Source organism: Muscardinus avellanarius (assembly GCF_963383645.1).
Source record: "Muscardinus avellanarius genome assembly, chromosome: 1".
NCBI lineage: Eukaryota > Metazoa > Chordata > Mammalia > Rodentia > Gliridae > Muscardinus > Muscardinus avellanarius.
The window spans coordinates 149,596,665-149,623,499 of NC_137786.1; the positions used below are offsets into that span (position 1 = coordinate 149,596,665).

The following is a 26,835-nucleotide window of genomic DNA, read 5'->3' on the forward strand; positions in this document are numbered from 1 at the left end:
TTCTGCTTCCTCTAAACTGGATATCAAGAGGCTGATGAAGTGTCAAGGTTTTCTGTTTTGCTCAGCCCAGGCATTCCTGTTACTAAGGAATCCTCCTCTAAAGCTGTCCATCTGAATGACAGGAGTTCACCAGCAGACTCTCAGGGGCAATGAATTTCACATTAAGAGCAAGATTGCTATAGTCAGCATTTGAACACAATAAATGATGTGAGCTGGAACATTAACTCTATGCATCTCCTCTACCTCTAACCACCCCCCATGGATACCAAATTCTTTTCAGCATGTAGTTTAGAGTTTTGAATTTCAACTGTATTGTTTCTACTCATAGAATCCCATTAATATAGCAGTATAGATTATGCAAAAAATATCAAATTAAAATAAAATCATGAAGAATTTTGCTACTGTTGGATTTATTTATTTATTTATTTAAGTAATACCCAGGGGCTTTCTACTTGGAGCTATAGAGCTATATTCCCAGCCCTTTTTATATTTTGTGTTTCTTTTGGGGGGACGGGGTTCTGAAGATGGAACCCAGGGGCATTCGACTTCTGAGCTACACTCTCTTCCCTATTTTTTATTCTTTATTTTAAAACAGTGTCTCACTGAGTTGCAAAAGGCCTCACTAAGTAGCTGAGGCTGTCCGAGAAACACAGTCCTCCAGTCTCAGCCTCCTGAATGCTGGAATTACAAGCGAGTGCCACCATACCTTGAGATATATATATATATATATATATATATATATATATTTTTTTTTTTTTTTTTTTTTTTGGTGTTAGTACTGGGGTTCCTGGAAGCTCTTCTACCTCCGGGCTACACTCCCAAATCTATTTTTACATCTTTTTATTTGGAAACAGGGTCTCCTAAGCCAGCGCACGCACGCGTGACTGGCTTTAAAACTGCACGATCCTCCTGTCTCTGTCTCCCAAGCATGGGGATTCCAAGCATGTGCCACCACAACCGGCTATATTTTGTTTTAAAACATGGTCTTAGGAGGTTACTAAGAGGCTAGCTAAATTGCTGAGGCTGGTCTTGAACCTGTGATCCTCCTGTCTCAGCCTCCAAGTACTGGAATTACAAGTATGCACCACCACACCTGGTTTGTATTTATTTTAAAATAATTCACATAACTAGAAACAAAGGCATAGTACCTGACTGGCCACTTCTGACGATAATAAATAATTGTTGGATTTTTGTAGGATTATGAACCATATAAACCCTAATGTCCTGTTTAAATGAGTCTTTTATGTAAAAAGACATAATATGGTTGTATTGAATGTTCTTTTTTTTTATTTTTGCAGTACTGGAGATGGAATCCAGGGGCATTCTACCTCTGGGGTTTCTGGAAACCCTTCTACCTCCGGGCTACACTCCCAGACCTATTTTATACATTTTTTTATTTCGAAACAGGGTCTCTTAAACCAGCGCAGCTGGCTTCGAACCTGCGTAATCCTCCTGTCTCTGCCTCCCAAGTGCAGGGATTACAAGTGTGCGCCACCACTCCTGGCTATTTTTTTTTATTCTTTATTTTTGAAACAGGCTCTCACTGAGTTGCAACAGGCCTCCCTAAGTAGCTAAGGCTGTTCATGAACCTGAATCCTCTGGTAGTCTCTGCCTCCCGAATACCGGGATTACAAGTGTGCGTTACCACACCTGGCACCTAGTATTTTCTTATGCAAAAGTAGCCTCAAAATACTGTTTCAAAAATGGTTGTTAGAGAGTTGTCTTAACTGGTGTGGAAGTTCCCCTGGTTTATCACATATCAAATGTGGACAGTAGAATGAATGTAATTTAGCGTGTACATGTCGAGCCTTCTGCTATCATTTTATAGAAAGTAAAATTTTATTTTGCAGAGGATTTATTTTAAATACTAATGATGTTTCCTTGAGGAAACATACATATATATGTTGTTGGTCTCATATTGGAAGGATAATTAGTGTTTTTCAAATTCCTTTAGTATGGAATGACTCCCCACTCCACCACCCTCTGGACTATTTCTATATACCTTTTTTAATACTTGATTGTCTGTATGGAGGCAAAGAATGGTCAGAATGAAAGCTTTTTAGGATAATATGGATTAAATACCGTGAGAAAAGCCGGGCGTGGTGGCGCATGCTTGTAATCCCAGCATCCGGGAGGCTGAGACTGGAGGATCGCGATTCAAGGACAGCCTCAGCTACTTAGTGAGGCCCTCTGCAACTTAGTGAGACCCTGTTTCAAAATAAAGATAAAAAAATTAGGGCAGGGGGTGTAGCTCGGAGGTGGAATATCCCTGGGTTCCATCCCCAGACCCACAGAATAAAATAAATAAATAAATACCATGAGAAGTTTACATCACACTGCAGCCCTCAGAGCACAAAGCTTAAGAAAAAAATTGAAGTAGCACTTGGGTTCAAAGTGAATACGGGCTCATCCTGAACCAATGGTATTACTGCCTCTGCTGCATTTCCTGTAGCGCCCCCTCCCCAGCTCCCTGTGACTCTCGCAGAGAATGTCAGCTAACCTCTCCAGAATTACCAATTGCCTTGGAACCAATGTGGTTTTCCGTTCTTTTTTCTGCAACACTGATAGGTTATGGGCAGTGCTGGTTAGCAATTGGTAGGGTAGGCAGTATTCATAGTCAGCCACTAGTGGATATGGGGAAGAAAAGAATGTATAACTAAGCAAAGGTCCTTGTTTTCTTTCTTTATTTTTTTTTTTGTGTGTGGGGGGGTCTTGGAATGAAACCCAGAGGCATTTGACCTCCAAACTACACCCCCTGCACTATTTTTTATTCTTTATTTTGAAACAAGGTCTTACTAAGTTCGGAGGACCTCACTAAGTAGCTGAGGCCAGCGCAGTCCTCCAGTCTCAGCCTCCCGAATGCTGGGATTACAAGCGTGTGCCACCACGCCCAGATCCTTGTTTTCTTAAAGCATGTTTTAGAATGGAATTAATCTGGACTATGGAATGGGGTATTGGATCAAGTTCTGCCTCTTGCATGAGTTAGATACATCCTAACTGGAAAGTAATAGCTCTGGACATACTGTTCCTGAAATAAATTGTAATGGGTTGCCAAGTTACACTGCATGAACAAACAACCCTGAGTAGTCAGTGGCTTGTAGAAACAAAACTTTATTTCTGGATCATGTTATATGTCAGGTGTTAATAACCTGTAGTTATGCCCTCCATGTATCTTCTTATTTCAGAGATTCTGGCTGAAGGATCATTACCCATACAGATTAGCTATTATCGCAATGGAAGAAAACGAGTAACAGTAGAACAGCATAATGTATTTTAAAGCTTCTGGTAAGATAGTACATTGGCCACCTGACCCTACATTCAAGTGGTCAGAGTAAGTCACAGGTCCAAGCCTATAATCACGCTGGCAGGAGGTACAGCCTTCTCACAGGGAGGGCACTAGAAAGATGCCCTGGAAAGATGAACCCAGTAGAAAAAGGCAACACAGTATATATACATTGAAAGTTCTAGTAAATGATTTGTAAAGTTTCTTCCAACTCCAAAATTACAAAATTAAATTTATGACTGAGAAATAGCAAGAATTAGTTTGAGTATAGAAATATTTTATCAAGAGATAGGAAACTGGATAAAAGATGATCCAGAATGAACTCCAACATTAATTAAGTTTGTATATGTATAGATGGTTTTTAATCTTTAAATTCCACCAAATATTTGTAGAGCAGTATTTCTTCTCACCCTCTTAAATTTGTTATTCATATTTTAAAGGATGTATAAATAACATTATGTTTCATATATTTTTTAATTTGCAGCTAATAAAATACTTTATGTTTCTCTATTGCTATCTCATATAACCAAATTGACCATGAATTGACCATGTTTGGTTTGTTTACCAAGTATTCCCAATGCCTGGAACAGCACCTTGTAAAGAATCAATACTGAATAGTTGGATGGAGAGTGAGGAGGAACTACTTTTTGTAGGAAGGATACCACAGATCAATATATGATGGGAAGAACAGACAGTGGTTGCTATTTCACTTTTTCCCAAGGTAAAAGCTACAAAAGAGATTACACATAAATGCATAAATGACTAGTCAGAAAATCTGAAAATCTCCTCTTTGAGTGGAAGCAAACTACTATTTTATCCAATGTATCTATACCTGTACTCAGCTCACATGATTATGGGGAGAATTAAATGAGGTAAGACATGTTAAAGCTTTCAGAACATTCCAAAACCCCAAAGCACATTTTGTGTGATAATATATTAGGCCACTGTAGGTGGGACGAACCGACTAATCTGTTTTACAATGAAAGAAATAGGAAAATGTATTAAAACTAAGGAGTGTCTGTGTGACAGGACCTTTTATAATAGATTCATATATAGGTATCAGTTGCATCCTTATAACATCCCTTTGAGATGGAAATTATATACATTTTCAGGTAAGAATATGTATACACAGAGAAATTAAGTAATGGTGCAAGGACTCTAGCTGCTAAATGGTGAAGATGGATTTGAATCCCAGAGAATCTGACTTTAGAATTTTTAACAAGAATTCCTACCTTGGAGGAGGTATTGATAGAGCCATCTTTGGAAGATAATAACACACAGGAGAAAGACTGTACTAGTTTTGGAGATAATGACATGAATAGCCACTTGGATTAGTTTCACATGAGTTACCTAATTCAATACCCAAAATAACTTTGGGAGGGTTTTTTTCCATTTCACAAATCAGTTCTGAATATTCAGTCTCCAAAGCCACTTAAAAATTCATAAGTATGTATGTATGTATGCATATATATATGTATATACACACACACATACATACACACACGCATATATGCGTATATACATATGCACATACATACATACATGCATGCAGACATACTGGGGATGAACCCAATTGCAGTCTACCTCTGAGCTACATCCCAACATTTTTTATTTTTTTATTTTGAAACAGGGTCTTGCTACATGGATAAAGGTCTCACTTAGTTACTGAGGCTGGTTTCGAAGATACAATCCTCCTGTCTCACCCTTCTAAGTATTTGGATTATAGGCATGCACTATTACACCCAGTAATACTTCATTTTAAGAAAATGATTATCAAATCTCTTCTAACAACAAGCCTGCCACAGTTTTTATTCAGCAGGGTGAGTAGCAAAAGACTTTCTGAACTTCTCTGTTCATTTAAAGACACTGGATTTGCTTTATTTTGTTTGTACTTCAAGATCTTCTGATGAAAACCATCCAGTGCCATTTGTATTCAAGCATCTTTATGATCCCTGCTGGGCTGAAAGATAGCTTTTAGTAATCCCACCAAATCAATTTCTGCTGACCAACCTCAGGGGTCATCCTAAAGTACCTAAGGAATCCTCATCTATTGCATCCTCTGATCAGGCAAATGTTTTAAGTCTTTTTTGAAGAAGAAAGGTAATTCTGTACCCCGCTGAGGGATAAGATAGAACTAAATTGTATTTGAGTGGAGAATGCTATTATCATTTTAGGGGTTTGATTACCAAAATAAAGAATGACTCCTAATTCTAAGATTGCCTAAGAAAATTGTGGACATTTTGAAAAGTTTTTCCAAATCAAGAGTACTCAATATTTGGTCTTAATTTATTTTCTATTACTCTCATCTTTAAGAATTACTATTTGTTGTTTACTGTTTATTTTCTAGGAAATCCATTATGTTACTTAAATTCACTGAATTTAGGATGATAAAATGTTTTCACTTTTCTTTTTTCTGTTGTTTGTACACACTGAAAGAAGGGCCTGTGAGCAGGAGCAAAGGAGATATGACCTTATTAAAAACCAGCTTCTTCATCTTAGTACAGTGCTATAGTTTGTCAAGAAAGCTAGGCTCCAGGCACCAGATTTGTGGCTTTCGGTGTTTTGTAGTCAAAGGATGGTCAGGATGAAAGCTGGAGAGAGCTGTGATCCGGATATCTTTTTCATTTATTTTTCTCTAGCATCTTGAGAACCATGTCATATTCTCAAGTAGATGTCCATTAATACCAACTGAGTGAATGATTAAATGTCCGACCAAATAAAACTTAAAATTAAAAAGCCAGGCCTAGTATTCAGGATGCTCAGATTTGTCTTTGTTTCAGTCAAAATTTTCACTGCTTTGACTCCAAGTACCTGATGACCACACCTTAGAGGAAAGAAGATTTATTTGCTCACAGACCTGAAGGTTTCAGAGGTTTCAGTCCAGGTTTCATCTGTAGAGCTCGGGGCATGGTGGTAGGAAGCAGGACAAAAGAAAGAGTGGAAGGACTCTGTTTTCACCTTATGGAGGTCAGAAGCAGAAAGAACAAAGGGATGGAGGGAGATATATATGATCCCTAAGGCCACACGCCCAGGAACCCTCCCCAGCAACCAGCCCCTGCCTCTGACATGGCTGTCTTGTCTATGACAGGAAGTGAAGGGAATGTTCTAATTCCAGCTGTATCAGTCTTACTCCTTCCTTTATAGTCTCATTTTTTATGCCTTCTTTGGCCACATTACATACTCATCCAAGGTCATGCCTATTTCTGTCTTTGTGTACCCTTTCTACCTTCCTGCTCCCCAGACTATCAAAAACTTTGGTTATCATTCAAAGGTTAACTCCATAGCCACTTCTAAGACCTACCCTCTAGCCCTCCTAAATGGTCCTGGGAAGAATTACAAGTTCTTTGCTCATAGCCTAGAGAAAGTAATTGTTTTTATAAATCTGGTATTACTCATTTCACAGACATGTATTAACATCAGTGGTGTAACAATCAATGAGCTGTAATGAATCATCTCATTTACTCCACACAGCATCCCAGACTTCATTCTTTTGTTTAAGCAGTATTTATTGAGTGTATAATATTTGACTGGCCCTGTTGTAAGTACTAGGGATACAACTATGAGAACATGAGAAAACATCCTACTCTCGTGGAGCTTACAGTCTAATGAAATGACATAAACCTGGAAACAGAGACATAAATGAACAAGATGCCTTGGATGGAATATGATCCACAGCATTTTATACATGGGACATTTAGGAGGCAATTAAAACATGAGGATATAGCCCTCAACATGAGATTGTACCCTTATGAGAATATGAGGACACAAAAAAATGCCCACCCTCAAACCAGGGAGAGAATCCTCAACCAGGATCAACAATACTGATACCATGATCTTAAACCCAGCCTCTAGAACTGTGAGAAATAAATTTCTGTTCTGTGTGTGTGTGTGTGTGTGTGTGTGTGTGTGTGTGTGTGTGTGGTATTGGGGATGGAACCCAGGAGTGTTCTACCTCTGAGACATACTCCAACACTATTTTTTTATTCTTTATTTTGAAACAGGGTCTCACTGAGTTGCAAAGAGCCTCACTAAGTAGCTGAGGCTATCCTCACATCACGATCCTCCTATCTCAGCCTCCCAAATGCTAGGATTACAAGCATGCGCCACCATGCCTGGCTTAATTTCTGTTCTTTATAAGACACATCAATTCTGTAGTAATTTGTCCCACTAGCCAAAAATGATTAAGACAAAAGATAATTTGAGATTATAGTAAACCATTCAGATAATAAAAGTTGCTGATGTAAGAGAGAATAATAAGAGTGGGGAATTAGCACTGATCTGGACAGTAGCATCCTTCTGAGCACGTCTATAACTTATATATCTCCGCATTGTCCACTCTCTTGAATGATACACATACTTGGGTCATTCAAACATCTCAGTCAAATAATGAGTATAACATTGAATTTATGATCTATAAGATCCTTTCCATCTTCTAGAAATGGTTTTAACACATAAGCTTGAAATGTGAGGTTGCCAAAAATAAAAAGATAAAAATAATAAGACAATAAATAATAAAATAAAAAGATAAAAAAATCTACATCCAAGGGATAGCTCACCTTACCACAGGCCTAGACAACAACACAGTCAGATCTGAATTTTTCTGGTTGAATAGAGTAGAAGCAATAATTGATCAGATTCCTAGACTATTTTTCTCTTTGACTTTAGAATATATTATGCTTTTTTCCAGCAAAAATTATCTTTGACTCAGATAAATAAAGCATGTGATTATACAAAAAGGAATGACAAGAAGCCAAGGAGAGCCAATCTAGGATTGAAATTTTGCTGTTTTAAAAATCCTAGTGTTTTTACTTGTCAAACTGTTGATGAATGTTGCTAAAATAATGGCAGACAACAAAGAAAAAGAAGCTACTGTTCACTGATGATAACCAAAAAGAATTGTAAAAAAAAAACAAAAACCCTTAAGCATTAATTAATGGGATTCAAATGATAGGCTCAACTGGTTTAAATCTCACTTATCCTATTCAGAAGGGTTCCTCACAGCCAGTAGAAGACTCAGGAATGATGAAATTGTAGGGATGAAGTCACTCATTTGTTCCCAAAAGTCTCTTTCACTGGTGTTAACCAGAGAGTTTGCTGGCCATATTGAGGTATTTTTTCTGTGCAAAGTGTTACCAGTTCTTATCAGAACTAGCCCCACAACCCCTGTGCTTAGCACTCAGTTTCAACAGGCTCTACTAATAGGCCCAGACAGTAAGCCTGCTTTTGAAATCAGAAACTTGCAAATTTCTGGCATTTGTCAGTAGCTATGTTGAGTGGAAAGTAGAAAGAGGAACTGTAAGGTCAAGAATTTACTAGTGTCACCTCTTTTGAGTCAGAGGAGCGATTTGTAAGGGTCTGAGTGTCACACTTTGTTTCATACGTTATATTAATAGTCCCTCTGGTACAACCACATAAATGAATGTGGAAATCCCCAATGAAAGATATCAGGGTAAGAAAAAGGTACTTTGAGTTAATTGTTACTTCATTTACATAGTCCTATACTATTGACATGTCTATTCAATGACAATTATAATGCATGGCAGCTCTGAGGAAAGCATACTGGTCACGTGTAAGCGTAGGAACACATGTGGACAAGGAAAGAGGGTCAGAAAATACAGTCACTTCCCTAAGCAATTTTCACATTTTATAAACAATAAATAATTTCTCAGATGCTCTATGACAGACTCCCTTCTGATTCTCTTACAATATTTACCCTTTACTTTGTAAACCTATCACTTGCTGAATGCTTTTCTTTAATTAATGCTTTTCTTCCTGGTACTGTGTAAGTTGTGTTTACTATGGTTTTGTCTTCTGGTCTCCAAATGATATTTTCTTTTTAAAGTCTTAACAAGTTTTAATTAGCAACAGAATAATTTTACTTTATGGAGATAATGATTTTAGCTGAGGGAGTTTAGTGACATGGCCTTAATCTTCATACTATTTGTAATTCCCATTTTGTCTAATATTAGTTTTATTAATGTAACTAGCTTTTGATCATGACAAAGATGATCTGTTTATATAATTCCAGTCAAGTACAAAAAAGAAGTTCTTGGGAATATGAATTCCAGCATAGAATCATAAAAATGCTTTGTTGAATTTCAAACATGAAACAAGACTTCTTTTCTCAATTATAATAAGAAAAATAAAATAGCAAAAAGAGTACTATGTACCAGGCATTGTGCTAAGTGTAAAGAAATGAAAATGTTAATAATTCAGGCTGATATTTCTTCTTCCATGTTAAACTTGTAAGTCTCCTAATGTAGCAGAATAATTTCCTCACTCTTTCATTTTAGCTTCTTGTAGCGTACATACTCTTTAAGATTAGCTTGGTGATATCAGAAGTACAATCTTTAATAGTTTCCAGACTCCTGGTGAACTGAACTGGATGTTCTCCTTGACATGCATTTAAGAAATTTGTAAAAATGTGTACTTATCCCAAATCAAGGGAGTTTGTCTTGTAAAAAGTATTCTTTACAAATGAAAAGAGAAATAGTTCAGCAAAGATGCATGAGTAGAGAGAGTCCACCCCAGGTTCGGATGTTCTGATGTCTACAGAGCCTCTTAATAACCAGGCTGGCTTCAGTAAGGACAAATTATTTAAGCATCCTGTCTCTCAGCTCCCTTGTCTCTTAACGCTACTGTGGGGATTATGAATGAGATAATGGATGCAAAGAGTTTCATATAGTGCCCAGCATAAAACCTATGCCCTGTGAATGGCAGCCTTTGCTTCAAAAATAATTAAGCACAGTGTTCTTTCTTTCAATACTAAAAACTATTCACAAAATTTAAATCTGCATCTTACTTCTCAGCAACATATTGTAAAGATAACTCTTACAGTATTTCCGAAATGTAAATGAAACTTTCACTTCTCGTTGGATCTGTGATAAAAGCTATTGGCAAATTGTATTTTTTGCAGTGTGCAATTTTCTACACAACCCCTTGCTAAGCTTTAATTATATTCCAAAAGTGGGCTTTAATCAATCTTTTTGACCATTCATCTCTCCTCTGCAGATTCATTATGTTTTTCTCCAGTCATGATGCACAAACAATAATTACAGATTGCTAATAATTTTTATTTAAATAGATACACCTCCATTTATCTGCAAACAGACCTGGATTTTTTTTAGCTTCTGAGTATTGTTCCATGGTCCCTCCAAGTTAGTTACTACTTCTCCTCTCCCTGGATGAACATGTCTGTCCATCTGTCTGTCTGTCTCTTTCCCTCCCTACCTTCTTCCCTCCCTCCCTCTCCCCACACACTTTCCTCTCTCTTTTAGAATATTTGGAAGAACTTTATTCTTTACTCACTAGACTAGGGTTTGCTCTAATCTTTGTAAACTGTTTAGCAATTCCCCAGACTATGTTCAGAAACCAGAAAGCCTAAAAATGTTTTTGTCTCATAACATAAGAAGAAAAATGCACTTTTAAAAGAATACATTAGAAACAAGATTATGTGAATGATTAATTGATAACTCATTGCAGTTCTAGATTAAAACATTGCAATTTATTGTCAATAATGATAAATGAAAAGGTGCAAAATTAACACTTAAATCAGTAGAAATTCACAAGTAAGTCCTTTCTCTGAAATATATTTGTTATTAAAGACATTTAATTAATGACATTTCCTAGTAACAGAATGCTCATGTCCAAGATTTCTAATAACTCTAATAATCACGCTTTATTAAATTTTACTGGCAGATATCTCTAACTTTGAAGAAGTTAGAGCATTTTTGAAGGATGCTTTTTGATTCTTTTTAGTCATTGATTCTTGGATCTTGATATATTTGTATTAAATTTTCTTGCCAATAATGTCTGGCCTCTTGCCAAGGCCTTTCTGGTGTTATTTGTAGAAGAGCTAGTTTGATGATGAATCTATAACAAAGTATACTTGTAAAGGTTTAGCTAGATCACAGAGTTTGATTAATTTGCTTCACTCTGCCCATATAGATATTAGGTCATTGTGATATTATAATTTCTACATATATTGTTTGGAATTAATGCCATAAGTTTAGGTACTAAAATATCAAAAGCATTTGTTCTAAAGGATCTCCCTTATGGAGCCAACTCAAGGCAAGAACTCTAAGTTTACTGTTGTTTCAGTTTCAGGGTTATGAATACAGCAGAGTTCCATACACAGAAGAAAAAACCGCTGAAAGAATAGATGTTGGCTGGGCATGATGACACACACCATAAGCCCTGTACCAGAAGCTTAAAACAGAAGAATCGAAGGTTGGAAGCCAACTCTTAGCCACTTAGTGAGGTCCTCAGCAGCTTAGCAAGACTGTTTCAAAATGAAAATAAAATAGGGTTGGGAATGTAGCTTAGATGTAGAATGCCTCCAGGTTCAGTCCCTAGTTCAACACACACACACACACACACACACACACACTAGCTGTTGACTGTTGATAGTGCATTTGTTATGAATTCGGGCAAATCGTTCTGTGTTCATTTTAAAATTTCAAAAAGAAAAACTTTAACATTAGCGTTATTAAAAAGCAAAGGTACAAAGAGATACAAAAATATCTGATTTTTCTGTCTTTAAGAAATGAGAATAAAATGGCAAACAGAAATACAAATTTAAAAGTGAAATAAAATACCCACAGATGTCTTTAAAAAACTTTCCCAAAGTAAAATCTTTGGTAAGTTAAAGATTGATTAGGTTGCAAGCTTAAAAAAAAAAAAAACTCGCAGTAACTGCACATGTTTTAAGTTATGGTTGAACAAATCTCTCTAGCAATGAATAGTTTATGGCCCATCTACTCACATGCAGCATAATCACCTAAGATAAAAATCAACAGCCATCCTCAGTGAGATCCAGGAACAGGTGGTATAACTAATCATCCCTAATGTTTGGAATATTGGCCCAGCAACAGCTGTCTCCAAAGACAGTTATTTTGGCTGAAATTCAGTTTTCTCACTTGCTGGATTCCTTAGATGGCATTCATAAGGTATGGTAAGGTATGCATCTTGAATTGACTCTTGTTCAGGATGAGAAAGTGGGATTTATTTCCATTTTTCTGCATATGGTTAACTGGTTTTTGCCAACACAATTTGTTTAAGAGGCTATCTTTTTTCCAGTGTATACTTTTGGCCCCTTTGTCAAAATCAATTGGCTGCAAGTGTGTGGACTTGTTTCTGGGACTTCTATTCTGCTCCATTGGTCTATGTATCTGTTTTTGGTGCCAGTATCATGATGTTTTTATTACTATGGCTTTGTAGTATAGTTTAAAGTTGGGTATTGTGATTCCTCCTGCATGGTTTTTGTTGCTGAGAACTACTTCGGCTATTCTGGGTTTTTTGTTGTTCCAAATAAATCAAGGACTAATATTTCTATGTTTGTAAGAAATGACCTTAGAAACTTAAGGGATATTGCATTGAAGTTGTAGATCACTTTTGGAAGTATGGCCATTTTTATGATATATATTCTGTCTATCCATGGACATGGAAGATCTTTTCATATTCTAAGGTCTTTTTCGATTTCTTTTTTCAATTTTTTATAAATTTTTTTGTAGATGTCTTTTACCTCCTTGGTTAAGTTTATTCCTAAGCATTGTGGAATATCCTGAGTGGAAGTGTCTTCTGGATTTCTTTCTCAGTGGATTTATGGTTGGTATACAGAAAAGCTTCCAAGTTTTTTAAGATTTATTATGTATCCAGACACTTTCCTGAATTTGTTGATCAGTTTTATAAGCCTTTTGGTTGAGTTTGTTGAAACAGGGTTGCATACTTGGGATGAACCCTACTTGGTCATGGTGTATGATTTTCTTGATGTAGTTTTGAATGTATGTTGCTAGTATTTTGTTTAGCAGTTTTACATCCAAGTTCATAAATTATATAGCACTGTACTTTTCCTTCCTTGAGCTGTCTTTACTTTGTTTTGGTATTAATGTGATGTTGACTTCATAGAATGTATTTGGGAGAGTCCTTTTTTTTTTTTTTCCTCTTTCATGAAATAGATTGTAGAGTATCACGATTAACTCTTCCATAAAGGTTTCAAAAAATTCACTTCGGAAGCCATCTGGTCTTGGGCTTTGCTTTGACTCTAGGCTTTTTATTGATATTTCAATCTTTTTTATTGCTATTGGTTGGTTTAAGTTTTCTATATCTTCTTGACTCAGTTTAAGGAGGGTGTATTTATCTAAAAAGTTGTCAATTTCTTTCAGATTTTTCATTTTGTTGAAGTATAGTTTTTCAAACTAGTTTCTGATAATCCTCTGGATTTCTTCACTGATGGTGGTAATATCTCCTTTTCATTGCTTATCTTCATCATTTGGGTTGATTCTCTTTTTGGTTAAGTTGGCTAGTGGTTTATCTATCTTGTTAATTTTTTTGAGAAACCTATTTTTGGTTTTGTTGATATACAGTATTTTTTTTAATCTCTACTCTGTCGATTTCTGTTCTCATTTTAATAATTTCCTACCTTCTACTGGCTTTGGGCTAGACTGTTTTTGCTTTTAAAGGGCTTTGAGGTGTGTCATTAGGTTTTTTATTTGGTGACTTTTTGTTCTCCTTCTGTGGGCACTCAGTGCTATAAATTTTCCTCTTAATACTGCCTTCAAAGTGTCCCAGAGGTTTTGATATGTTGTATCTCTATTTTCTTTCTTCTAGAAATTTCTTGATTTTACCCCTATTTCTCCTATAACTCATTCTTCATTTATCAGTGTGGTAATCAATCTCCACATGTTTATGTAGTGTCTTTGGGTCTTCTTATAATTGATTTCTAGTTTCATTTTATTATGGTATGAGAAGACATAGGGGAGTATGTCATATTTTTTTTTAATTTGCTGGTGCTCACTTTGTAGACCAGGATGTGATCTATTTTGGAGAAGGTTCTGTGATCAGCTGAGAAAAATGTGAACTTTGCTATAGTTGGATGCAATATTCTATATGTACCTAATAGGTCCATTTGGTTGATGGTGTTCTTTAGATCTGAGGCATCTTTACTGACCTTAAAGACTGGTCTAATGGTGTGAGAGGAGTGTTGAAGTCTCTCAGTATTATTGTTTGGGACTTATGTGTTACTTAATGTAACAGAGTTTGTTTTATGAAAGTAGCTACACCTGTGTTTGGGGCATAAATGTTGACTATTATTATTTTCTCTTACTGGATTGTTCCATTTACCAGTAAAAAAAATTCACCTGCTTTGTAGCTTCTAATAACTCTGGGCTTGAAGTTTAACTTGTCTGATATCATAGTTGCTACTCCTCCATGTCTTTGAGTTCTTTTGGTAAATGGGCTGTTTTGACACACTTAAAATGATTGTTCTGAGGCTGGGCCTGGTGCTTGTAATCCCAGCATTTGTGAGATGAAAACCAGAGTATATCAGTTTGTGGACAGCTTCATCTACTTAGTGAGTCCCTTCACAACTCAATGAGATCCTGTTTTAAAAAAATAAAAAGACTTAAGCCGGGTGTGGTGGTGCACACTTGTAATCCCCATGCTTGGGAGGTGGAGACAGGAGGATCACGCAGGTTTGAAGCCAGCCACACTGGCTTAAGTGACCCTGTTTCCAAATTTTAAAAAAAGTATAAAAATAGATCTGGGAGTGTAGCCTGGAGGTAGAAGGGTTTCCACAAACCCAGTACCACCAAAAAATTAAAAATTAAAAAGACTTAAAAATAGTGCTGGGGGTGAATCTCAGAGGTACAATGCCCCTGAGTTCCACCACAGTACTGAAAAAATAAATAAATAAAAATAAAATAAAGTGACTATTCTGTTTGTTCTATTTTAGTGTTTCCTTAATGGTAATGGTAGGGGGACCACTCTGCTAAAAGCCTTCTGTTAGCCTAGAGCTTGAAAAAGCAAGAAGTTTAACCAGGATAACATTTAAAATATATAACCAAAAGTATGACATAAACACATACTAACAAATCAAAACGGACTCTATGAACTGCCAGTCATTGCCAAGTGCATTCTGGCAGCCAGAAAAATTTGAGTGCATTCCAATTTTTTTGATAGTATAAAAAACAAGTGAACACAATCATTTCCATTCTAGTCAGGGAAAGAAATAATCCACAAAGAAACAAAATCATCTTGAATAACCATAAATACTTTAAATACAATTAAGCAGGTTAAGTAAATAGAGTGACCTAGGTTAGGAGTATTTTCAATAGGGTGTTCAAGGATATTCTCTGACAATCTGAGAACAAATCTTGAGCAGACAACTAAATGGTGAGTAGCCAGTGATTGGAAAGCTTGGGGAAGTACATCTAGGCAGAGGGAACAGCTTTACATTAAATATGATGGGGGAGACTGGAAGCTTGGAGTACTATTGAAGCTTGGAGTACTATTTGAAAGACTACAAAAGCCCCAGTGTGAACATAGTGGAGTTTTTGAGAAACATAGAATATCAAATCAGCTACAGCAAGAGATGGGGTCATAGAGGCAGGAAGTGGTCAACCTTTATAAAAACAGATACTAAATGCAATGGAAAGTTACTGAAGGTTTCAAGCAGAAGACGGATTGAGTACCATATGCATGTAGGATTCTTTCACTCTGAACCTTATTACAATGTATAACTACATTGCACCAATATCACTTAAAGAAAAAGACAAATATGATTTACTTAGCACTGAAAGGATAATTCTTGTTGCCTTGAAGAATGTGGACTTTAGAGCAAATGCTAACAGCCAGTCAAAAGATTCGATGATATCTTAGACTTTATGGTAGAAAATATGAGAATGATCGCATTGAGAATATATTTAGAAAGTAAAATTGTTATTTTTCTTCTATGTGGAGATTCTCCTCTGGGCGATAAAATACTGGAAGTTCAATCTCATATTTTTATAAGGGATATAGTTTATTTTTATAAGCTCATTTTAAGTATGTCATTCATAAATGATGGCAAACTTTTGAAGTAACATAAAAGAAAGTTGGTTTCTTTTAAATGTCCAATATGCATATTACTAAGAGAAGATAAAGTTATATGTTATATTTTATCTGGGATTTTATGAACTCTTTTATCATTTGTTCCTATTAAAATTCTGAATGGAATCAATCATAACCCAGACAGTGAAGAAGCTAAAAGTTTTTTGTATAACATCTGTCTAGGTGCATATTCATGAGAAGCCTTTTATAATTAAAAAAGCCTATAAATTATTTTTATCATTTGTTGATGCAAGAAAAATTGGAATCTCAATTTTTCAGGTATAGATAAAAACCAAAATAATTAATAATATCCTTCAAAGTGTAACAGGATGATGATCTCTCTTATAAATAAACATAGGGTGGTGACCTCTCTTTCTCTGTCCTTGCTTCCCCACTAAAAAAAAAATAATTTCAAATGGAAAGCATGAATATGGGAATATAAAAGGTTTATTGGGGGAAATGAGGCCATAGTATAAGATAAGGCCATGATAAAGGGGATTACAATTCAGAGAAAGGGTTGGGTTATGTTCAAGACAGAGCGTCCAAAAAGGGCCACTTTCCAGGGCTGAAAGCGACATGGAAAAAAGAAGTTATGCCCCATAGAGAGAGCCTAGAACAAACAGTCCACTTCCAGGAGTAAAAAACAGCATGGAGTCTTCTGTGTGGCCAACATCATTCAGTGTGGAAACCTTTCCCCTTCTTGCATATGAATTTTGGTAGGTCACATCTCTTTGTGCCACACTTCAACGCACTTGTTCTGTTTTCACCATGTCGGGAATTTTCCATGGAGGTCTAAGTGAGGCCCTCCAGGTCTCTAACTGTATCTAGGTGAGGAGTGCCATATTTCCATTCATGAGGGACTGCTTACATTTTTCCATTGTCTTAGGTTCTTCCCAATCTCTCTCACCTGCTTACTTCTATCTAGCTAACAAAATGCTGTCCTTACTTCTTCTGTTTGATGCATTTTCTGCAGTTTTGTGGACTCTCCATTTGCACAGTTCTTCCTCTCTTCCCCAGGTAAACATTCTCTAAGCTAGCTCTAATGTGAAAGTTCACCAGTTTTTACTGAGGGTCCTCTCTTTCCCAAGTGATAGCTACATAAACATGCCATTTTTCTGAGATTTGGTTTTCTTACTGTTCAAATGAGATTGGAGTAGATAATCCTAAACCTATTTTCAGTTCCAAAATTTGTAAAATGCTATTCTTTTGATTTTCACATGTGGTCAGCATAATCCTTTACTTTCTTTAATTGTCTTTCTTGTATTTACTAATTCCCAAATCTGAATCTCTAATTTAGGTGTTTCTCATGAGATTCCTTCTTATGAAGGCAACTTTCTCCTGTGCATCTCTACCAGCATTCTATGTAGGTACCTGAACCATGCTGTATCTATCAGGACTCATCAACTTTTCTCAGCAACTTACATTTTTTTCCCTGTATGTTTCTCACTTTGTCTAAGCAAGTCTCTCTCCCTTTGATTCTTTTGAATTTTTCTTGCAAGTAACCATTTACGTACCTTTCAAAATTTCAAAGAGACACATTTTTTTTTTTTTGGGTGGTACTGGGGGGTGGAACCCAGAGGCTTTCTACCTCCGGGCTATACTCCCAGACCTTTTTTTATATTTTATTTGGAAACAGGGTCTCACTAAGTTGCTGAGAGCCTCACTAAGTAGCTGAGGCTGGCTTTGAACCTGCACAATCCTTCTGTTTCAACCTCCCAAGCCCTGGGATTACAAGCCTGCACCACCACGCCCGGCTGACACTTTTATTTTTTTGGTGGTACTGGGGGTAGAACCCAGAGGCTTCCTACCTCCAGGCTATACTCCCAGACCTATTTTATATTTTATTTGGAAACAGGGTCTAAATTGCTGAGAGCCTCACTAAGTAGCTGAGGCTGGCTACGAACCTGTGTCAGCCTCTTGTCTCAGCCTCCCAAGCATGAGGATTACAAGTATGTGCCACTACAGCCGGCTAAAGAGACACTTTCTAATATGAAAATTTTCCAAGCCTGTCTCCTCTCCAGGTACCATGATATACCGCCATCTGTGTTATAGCAATCAATATCAGAGGATCTCCATGAGTTTATTGTGCTTATTTATACCTGTGTTTACATTTTTAACTCCACGAGGGATAGTTTTTTATTTTATTGTGATTAAACCTCAGATTATGTAGAGCACTATTATGTGGGAGGCAATTAATAAATATTAACTGAGCAAGTAAAAGTAAGAATTGCATGAATAATTCCTGATGTTATTGTCATACCTGGTGCTATTGTTTAAATATGGTTTGATTAGGGCCTCCCAAGGGTTTTTATGTTGAAAACTTTGTCTCTAGTATGGAGATGTTAAAAGCTGGGGCCTAATGGAAGGTTATTAGGTCACTGAGGAATTAATGTAGTTCTTCTGAGACCTCTCTGAGCTCTCTTTCTCACATGTGCTCCCATTATTATTTTATATGCCATCTGGTCCTCACCAGAGGCCTAGTAGATATGACTGTGCAATCTTAGACTTTCATTCCTCCAAAAGATGTGAGCAAAAGTAATCTTATTATTGTTCTAAGTACTCAGCTTCAGGTATTTTATTATAGTAATGGAAAAATGCATAAGTATACCTGACATATTTTCTCCTACTACTTACCAAGACATGGAAGAGCTACTGGTTCCCTTCCCTCTTTCCTGAGTTTCACCTGCTCACCTATTTATGAAGACTTAATGTAAATGTCAATCTTTATTTATTTGCAATCATCCTTCTATGATGGAAATTTAGTATCTCTTTCATATATACTCTATTTTGCAGAGTACAGAGATCATCTATTCTGTGCCTTTCCTATCTTCCCCAAGGTTGAGACTAGAATAATGATGTCTAGTAAGTTTTAAATATGTGTTCATTCCTTCAACCCCATATTTGACTCAGTTCTTTCTTGATAAATAGTTAAAGTTTTCTTCAACACAGACATTTATATATAAATCAGTCTCATCATGAGCAATTAACAAATGTACTCTTAGCTCCTCAAAATGTTAATGAAATTTAGAGCTGATACTTAGCTCTCATTCAGTAAGTATACTTGGGTAAATAGGCTGTCAGACTTGAGAGGCTGAATATTTCTCAGCATCATCTTTAAATACTTTCAACTCCCTGGTCCGGCTGGGAGTTAAATTCACCAAGGTGATTTATTTTTAGCAAGGTGAAGAAGTCATCTGTTACACATAAAATTGTAGAATCAGCTCTCTTCATTATGCTTTTTAAATTTGCCGGTGCTAGAGCAATCAACATGAAAGTCACATACAGATGGGAGACAAGTTTACCTTTTGGGAGAAGATTCTTTCTGAGAGGTCCATTGGTATCTCAAATTCTTTCATGCTCTTCTGAGATAACTTTCTCATGTCTACTCTTTGCCAATCATTGTGCTTTGTTACTCTCACAGTCATTTTCTTTTTTCTTTCTTTCTTTCTTTCTTTTTTTTTTTTTTTTTTTTTTTTGGTGGTACTGGGGTGTGGAACTTAGAGCCTTTCTACCTCCAGGCTATACTCCCAGACCTTTTTCGATTTTATTTGGAAACAGGGTCTCACTAAGTTGCTGAGAGCCTCACTAAGTAGCTGAGGTTGGCTTCGAACCTGTGTGATCCTCCTGTCTCAGCCTCCCAAGCGCAGGGATTACAAGCGTGCGCCACCAGGCCTGGCAGTCATTTTCTTTACCTACCATCCTCCCTGGCATTTGTTGATAGTCAGGAACAGCGTTTGGAAGTTTGTTTATCTTTGAAAATATCACTGATATTGTGGACTAACTCAGCAGTCAGGATTAAACATGATATTGAGCCTCGGATAAACCAAACGAGTATCAATAATGATAATAATTACTATTTACTTTTTATTAAGTACCAGCTTTAATTACATAATGAATGTATTCAACTCTCCAAAGTAGCCCTGTAATTTAAACTTTTCATACCAGCCTGTTACAGAGGAGGAAAATAAGTTTTAGAGAGCTTCAGGAGGATACCTGAGGTCATATAACAGTATATGGCCAAGTTAAAACATAAACTCTTACATCTGCCCATTTTCTATTTCCGCAGTACTTACAAAATAATGTTAATATGGTTGTTCAAGTTTCGAATGAGAAAGACTATTGTGGAAAGATATTTAAGAAACATGGGTAACTGTTTACCAAGAGTGTAGCCCTGTTTCTCTTGTCATTTAATTGGAGGAAGATTCAGGAGGCTGGGATATTGAAATTGTGCACATAATGAATTTAACTGAGGATTGACTGATGCAAATTAATTTTTTGTTTGTGTTTTCCAGGAAGATTTTCAACCTGTAGCAGCATCAGAGACCAACTGGGAATCAGTCACAAGCTCTATTTCAGTAAGTAATTTATTATCCTGTTGAGAACAAATGAAACAAATAGAACAGCTAAGGTCAAGCCCAGGAGGACTTAGGCTGCATTAGGGACCTGTGGCTTGATCAACAGCCAGATCTCAGGCAGGATATGTCCCTCCATTTTGCTAACATTATACTGGCTTATGTTACACACTCTCTTTGACCTCTCTTTAAGAAAATCTTTTGGGAATTTCCAGCATACAATGGGAAGGACTTGAGATGGACAACAACTTAAGTATTTGTTAGTTTCAAAGAGAAAAATTCCAACAAAAGGATTATCCAGACATCAAACTGATCCATGGCCCCAGTCCAAGTGGGCAATTTCAAAATTGCTTTCTGAATATTCTATCGGAAGCAGTTAGCTTCTGCATTTCAAGAATCTTTTCAGACTTGAAAAATCCCAATGTTTACAACATGATGACATAAGTACAAATAAGGCATGTACATTACTCTGTTTGGCTTGGACATAAAACACAACTCACCCTGAAGCTGTAAAATGGTCCATGCCCCGTTTTTTTTCTCAAAATTTAGTCATTTCTTACTATTCTCCTTATCTGCTTTGCACAGAAAGAACAGACCTTTCACCAATCTAACATGTAGCACTTATGTAGCAATAAAACATAGGTCATAATTCCAGTTGTTCATAAAAAGGTCAAGAGCATTAAGAAAGCTTGTCAGTGGCTATAAATTGGGTCCAGGTGGCTAAGTCAGACTTGAAAACTTTTTTTTTTTTCCTAAAAGTGATATTCTATCTTTTTTCTCTCGGTTTTTTGTTCGTTTTGTTTTGTTTTGTTTTGTTTGCGTGGGTCTGGGGATGGAACCCACAGGCATTTGACCTCCGAGCTAAACCCCCTGCCCAATTTTTTAATTCTTTATTTTGAAACAGGGTCTCACTGAGTTGCGAAGGGCCTCACTAAGTAGCTGAGGCTGTCCGCAAATCGTGCTCCTCCGGTTTCAGCCTCCCAAATGCTGGGATTATAGGCATGCACCACCACACCCGGCTTTGGTTTTTTTCTTAACATCACTCATTTGACAGGATCACCCCAGCTATGGTTTTGAGACTCTAGATTACTTTCTGTGGCTGCTGGAGTAGAATATCATCTGATCAAGAGATCTGTAAGGTTTCTGGTAGCGATGTTGTGAGTACTTTAAACCTAACTCAGGGTAGGCAATCAGAATAAGGTATGTAAGGGTGAGAATAAGTAGATTACACTTAGGAGATGCTCAGGCTAGACAGAAGAGCTGGGCAATTCGCAGCCTGAAGCTAATAACTCAAGGTAGATTCCAGAAGCATCATTTGTATCCAAGACAGAGTGTCAAGGGATTCTCTGTATTCACAGGCATTTTATATATAATAGGTCAGGGCAATTCCTTTTCCACATGCAAACTTACACTTTAAAGGACCCTTTACTAATTCAGAGTAATCTAGATTGTTCTTCAGTTTCTCAAAACTATAGTGAAATATCTGAGGTAATTGACTTATAAAGAGAAAAGGTTTATACTTGAGATTCTAGTCCCTTGACTGACCCCCTCAGCTTTGAGCTTGGGTGTAGCAGTACACCATGGCAGGAGCTCATGGCAGAACAAGACCACTCATCTCACAGCTGGGAAGCAAGAGAAAGGCTAAGTAGGGGCCAGGGTCCCACAATCCCCTTGTTGTAATACCTCCGTGATCTAAGAATTCCAAATCTTAAAGTCTCCACTGCCTCTCAGTGGCACCATCCTGGAGTCCAAGCCTTTAACGCATGGTCCTTAGAGGACATTCAAGATCCAAAGGATAGCACAGGTCCTTTAGAAGAGATTGTACTATCCATTTGGAGCATTTGAGGAAGTTCATCCCTGAGTGCATATCCACTGGAGAATTCTAGTTTAAATTCTAGGTCAAGGTACTGATTAGGACGGTTGGAAGACCAGGGTAACCTTACTTCTATTTTCAGGATCCTGTTGTTTAAGACCCTTCTGGCGTAGGATCAAGGGTTATTGGATCTGTCATTAAATTCTATATAAATTACACTTTGTTTTTGTTGGAAGCAGTTTACAGAATATTTTTTAGAAGTACTATCATTTTAGGCCGGGCGTGGTGGCGCACACTTGTAATCCCCGCACTTGGGAGGCAGAGACAGGAGGATCGCACAGGTTCGAAGCCAGCCTCAGCTACTTAGTGAGGCTCTCAGCAACTTAGTGAGATCCTGTCTGCAAATAAAGTATAAAGTAGGTCTGGGAGTATATTCCGGAGGTAGAAAGCCCCTGGATTCCACCTCCAGTACCACAAAACAAAGTAATATCATTTTAAAATAACTCAGCTAACTTTAGAATTGACTCTATTAATATATGACCAAAGGCAGATGATATCAAGTTTATAGTGCAGCTGAAGGAGGCATGTAAAATTGGTCTTTCTCTCAGAAAGGTTTTAAATATTTACTGCAGAAACAAATGCTCTAATGGATTTATTAGCTCACTAAATCACTCATAAGTTTTTAACTATCACCATTGTGTCTGCCAAATGTGTTGAGTGAAAACTTGAAAACAGCAGTAAAGCTCATGCATAAGAACAAGGTTTCATTTTCTCTATGCTTTGAATTTTGTCTTTGGCTTAATGTTATAAGAGAATAGATTCCTCTTCCCATCAGGGATGGAGACTGGAGAGTCCCTTAACAGCTTCTTCTCAGAGAGATATCTGGCTACACGTTACACCACAGACACTGTGAGGAGCCCCCAGAATGCCCCTCACAGCTACTTCCCCAAAGATATTGCAAGAAGCTTTCACGTGTATGTAAATTCAGAACAAAAGAAAGCATTTTAATTCCAAAGCTTCTATATGTTGGCTACCCTCCTATTGCTGGTCAGCCCATTTTAATTTTTTTAATCTTTAAACCCACACTATTTTGATATAGGATAATTATAAACCATCTGGTAAATATGAGCCAGATAGACTGTAGATTATGCAAATAATGCAAGTTGAGTGGGGCCTTGGAATTATAGTACTGAATTATCAGTGTTATCCATCCCTACCATGGGATATCAAGAGAGACGTGAAAGAGAGAAATGATGTGTTTTTCCCAAAGCTTCTCAATCTATCTGTCTTTTTGTCTCTGTCTCTATCTCTCTTTCTCTCTCAAATACACACACACACACACACACACACACACATACCTATACATACATATAAGCATATGTCTCTGTCTCTATCTCTCTTTTGTCTCTGTCTCTATCTCTCTTTTGTCTCTGTCTCTATCTCTCTTTCTCTCTCAAATACACACACACACACACACACATACACACACACATACCTATACATACATATAAGCATACCTACACACACACACACATGCACACACACACACACACACACATAAATACACACACACTACACCTCAGGGTAGGCAATTAAAGAGCTGTCTTATCAATAAAGAGGAAAAAGAACAAATATGGCTATACTTAGATGAGAGCTATTTCAAATCAACAAGATAAGTATATATGGTGTCATTATCATGGCTTGAACAATTAACAAATTTCTAGGCTCATTAGTAATGTATGACAGAGATTGTATAACTGGATAAGTAATTAGCTGGATACGCCTTTGCAAGAATGAACGCAAATGCGGGTAATCAAAGTAGCAAGGAAAAAGTTTGGTCTGGGATGAGTATGTCTACTTATTTGATCAGAGCTGACTGAAAATAAGATGAATATTTCTGTAGATGAAAAAAATGAAAGAAAGAAAAAGAAAGGAAGGAAGGAAGGAAGGAAGGAAGGAAGGAAGGAAGGAAGGAATCGATCTGGTCCACACAGTCATCAACCCATTTCAGACTGCCTACCTTCCCTTCAAATCTCTTCTTTCCCCATTTTCTTTCCCCTGCAGGACGGATTAATGCTTATAGGCCTCCTAATTTTGCTGAAATGGCAACATTTCTCTGAGAGTAAGTGATCATGGAATCACTTAGCAGGCTTTTGACACTGATTAGTTAAAGAGAGGAAACATGGCCTGGGAATATAATGTGTGAGCTTTAATTCTGAGACTTTATAGGGCATATTATTTTGTGATAGGACACTGCAGTTAAGTTTCAGAAAAGCAAGTTTTCATTAATTTTCACTTTATCTTAGTGATCAGAGCTATTTGCCCTTGGGGGATCTTATTTGTTTTGCAGTTTCTTTAAAGACATTTAGAAATCATTTGAGGCTATGTGCTCTCTATTTCTTTGTTAATGGGTCATGAATTTTTAGAGAGATATTTGAATCATGGCTCATTTACCTCTAGATTATACAAGGGTTAGTGAAGTAAGTGCCTGGAAACCTTATATGGAGATGCTTTATTTCCATGGCTAAATACATATTCCTTTTCATTCTTTCAATGATGTCATGTTCCTCATTTAAATAATATTCTGGAGTATGTTTTAATGACAACTGGGATCCCTAGCAAGCTACAGCATATTTTTTCCCCTTTTAATATGCTTCCCGTGTCAATCTTGCGCTCTTAAGTCAAGAGAGCCAGTTTCGTGCCTAATTATCCTTGTTGACAGTAAATAAGTTGGTTAAAGTGACAAATTTTATCAAAATGTCTCTAGAGTAGAGTCAAACACTGCTTACACAACATCTGTAATGCTAGGTGACCTGTGAAGGGTGGGAGATGTGGAGGCTAAGTGTCTGATAATGGAATGAATTATCAAAACTTGCTTGGAAGGAGTTCAGAATTTTAATTCTCACTATTATTAGTTGATATATGGATGTTTTAGGACCTCGAACCAAAAAATCAGGTGACTTAATTTTTATATTTATCCTCAGCCTATATATTTTTAAATGATTACAGCTTAGATGAACCGTGATTTTTATGATCAGCTTGGCTATTAATTCCAAAAAAGTGAATGACTATCTTTTTACCAATTCACTGCTTTTGTTCAAGAGTATTGCAAGACAGTATCAGACTGCTTTTTCATGGTATTTAGACAGATGATGGCTCATAATCAGAAGCCTGCTTATGTTCCTTTTGTGTAGTTGTATGATTGCTATATGTCATAGCAATAGACTTTTTCTGAGTACATTGAGCTGTATGTTGCTCTTAGGGAGTATCCTATCACTCTCCATCAGTAACGGATCCTACTCTTACGGCGGATGCTCTGGACAAAACAGTTGCACAGTTTGATACTGTGGAAGACCTGCTAAAGTACTTCAACCCAGTGTCGTGGCAAGATGATCTGGAGAATTTGTATTTGGATACCCCTCATTACCGAGGCAGGTCCTACCATGAGAGGAAGTCAAAAGGTAAGAAACAGTTTTGGAAGTTCTTTGTAAGCATATAAAGAGAGTTGACAGTAATAATAAAAAGTAACAATTAGTAATGCAATATATTTAATTCATTTAAATTAGATGATTATATATACATAATGAACTTACACTATATGTTTAATAGCACTTTCAAAAGAAGGTCTGTGTTTTGCCCAAACTGTGTTTGTATATGACTAAGAAAGGTTTGATCAAAGTTTGGAAACCTTATAAAAAAATGTAGAGCAGCTGCTTCTTGGCAAATAAAGCATTGTTAGCCTTAACTATATAGTGGCGGCAACCAAACTTAGGGGAGGTAAATAACTTGCATGGCTAGTTAACAGTGAGGAAGGCCTCTTCACTGGTCTCTTGCCTACAGTGGAACTGATTATAATAGTATGCTGTGCCTCTCTGACAGAAAGAGGGTTGACTCTCCAAGACTGTTAGTGTGGGCAAGAGAAACTTTTGTTAAAATAACAGCCAAAACTTGCCGGGTGTGGTGACACATGCTTGTAATCCCAGCATTCGGGAGGCTGAGACCAGAGGGTCACAGTTCTCAGACAGCCAACTTAGTGAGACCCTGTTTCAAAATAAAGAATAAAAATAGGGCAGGGGGTATAGCTTGGAGGTCAAATGCCTCTGGGTTCCACCTCCAGACTAGCAAAAAAAAAAAAAAAAAACAGCCAAAAATTAATTGCAAGATTTCAATTCTGCATATCTATGTCCATTTTACCCATTCTACAATTTTATTTTTTGTTTTGTTTTGTGGTATTGGGGATGATGAAATCATCATTTCCGGGCTATACCCCAATCCTATTTTATTTTTTGTTTGGAAACAGGCTTTCACTAGGTTTATGAGAGTCTTATTACTTGTTGAGGCTGTATTTGAACCTGCCATCCTCTCTCTCAGCCTCCCAAGTACTGGAATTACAGGCCTGTGCCACCATGCCCAGCTTCTACAAAATATTTATTAGGATCTATACTGTTCTTGGAGCCCAAGGGGTTCACATACTTGGAAAGTAAATGTTTCAAGGAGAGGAAAAGAAGGTCTGGGATAAT

The 26,835-nt window shown here is 36.9% G+C and overlaps 1 protein-coding gene across 2 annotated transcripts in view; it reads left to right on the plus strand.

The window, feature by feature from the left end:
- PDGFD (platelet derived growth factor D) overlaps positions 1–26,835 on the plus strand; it is a gene marked incomplete at both ends in the record, with an annotated part of 237,969 nt that overhangs the window by 183,744 nt on the left and 27,390 nt on the right. For both annotated transcript variants that reach the window (XM_080698113.1, XM_080698114.1), the window contains 2 exons: positions 20,443–20,505; positions 25,578–25,776. In XM_080698113.1, coding sequence (XP_080554239.1) covers positions 20,443–20,505; positions 25,578–25,776 — 262 coding nt within the window. The remainder of the gene's footprint in view (positions 1–20,442; positions 20,506–25,577; positions 25,777–26,835) is intronic.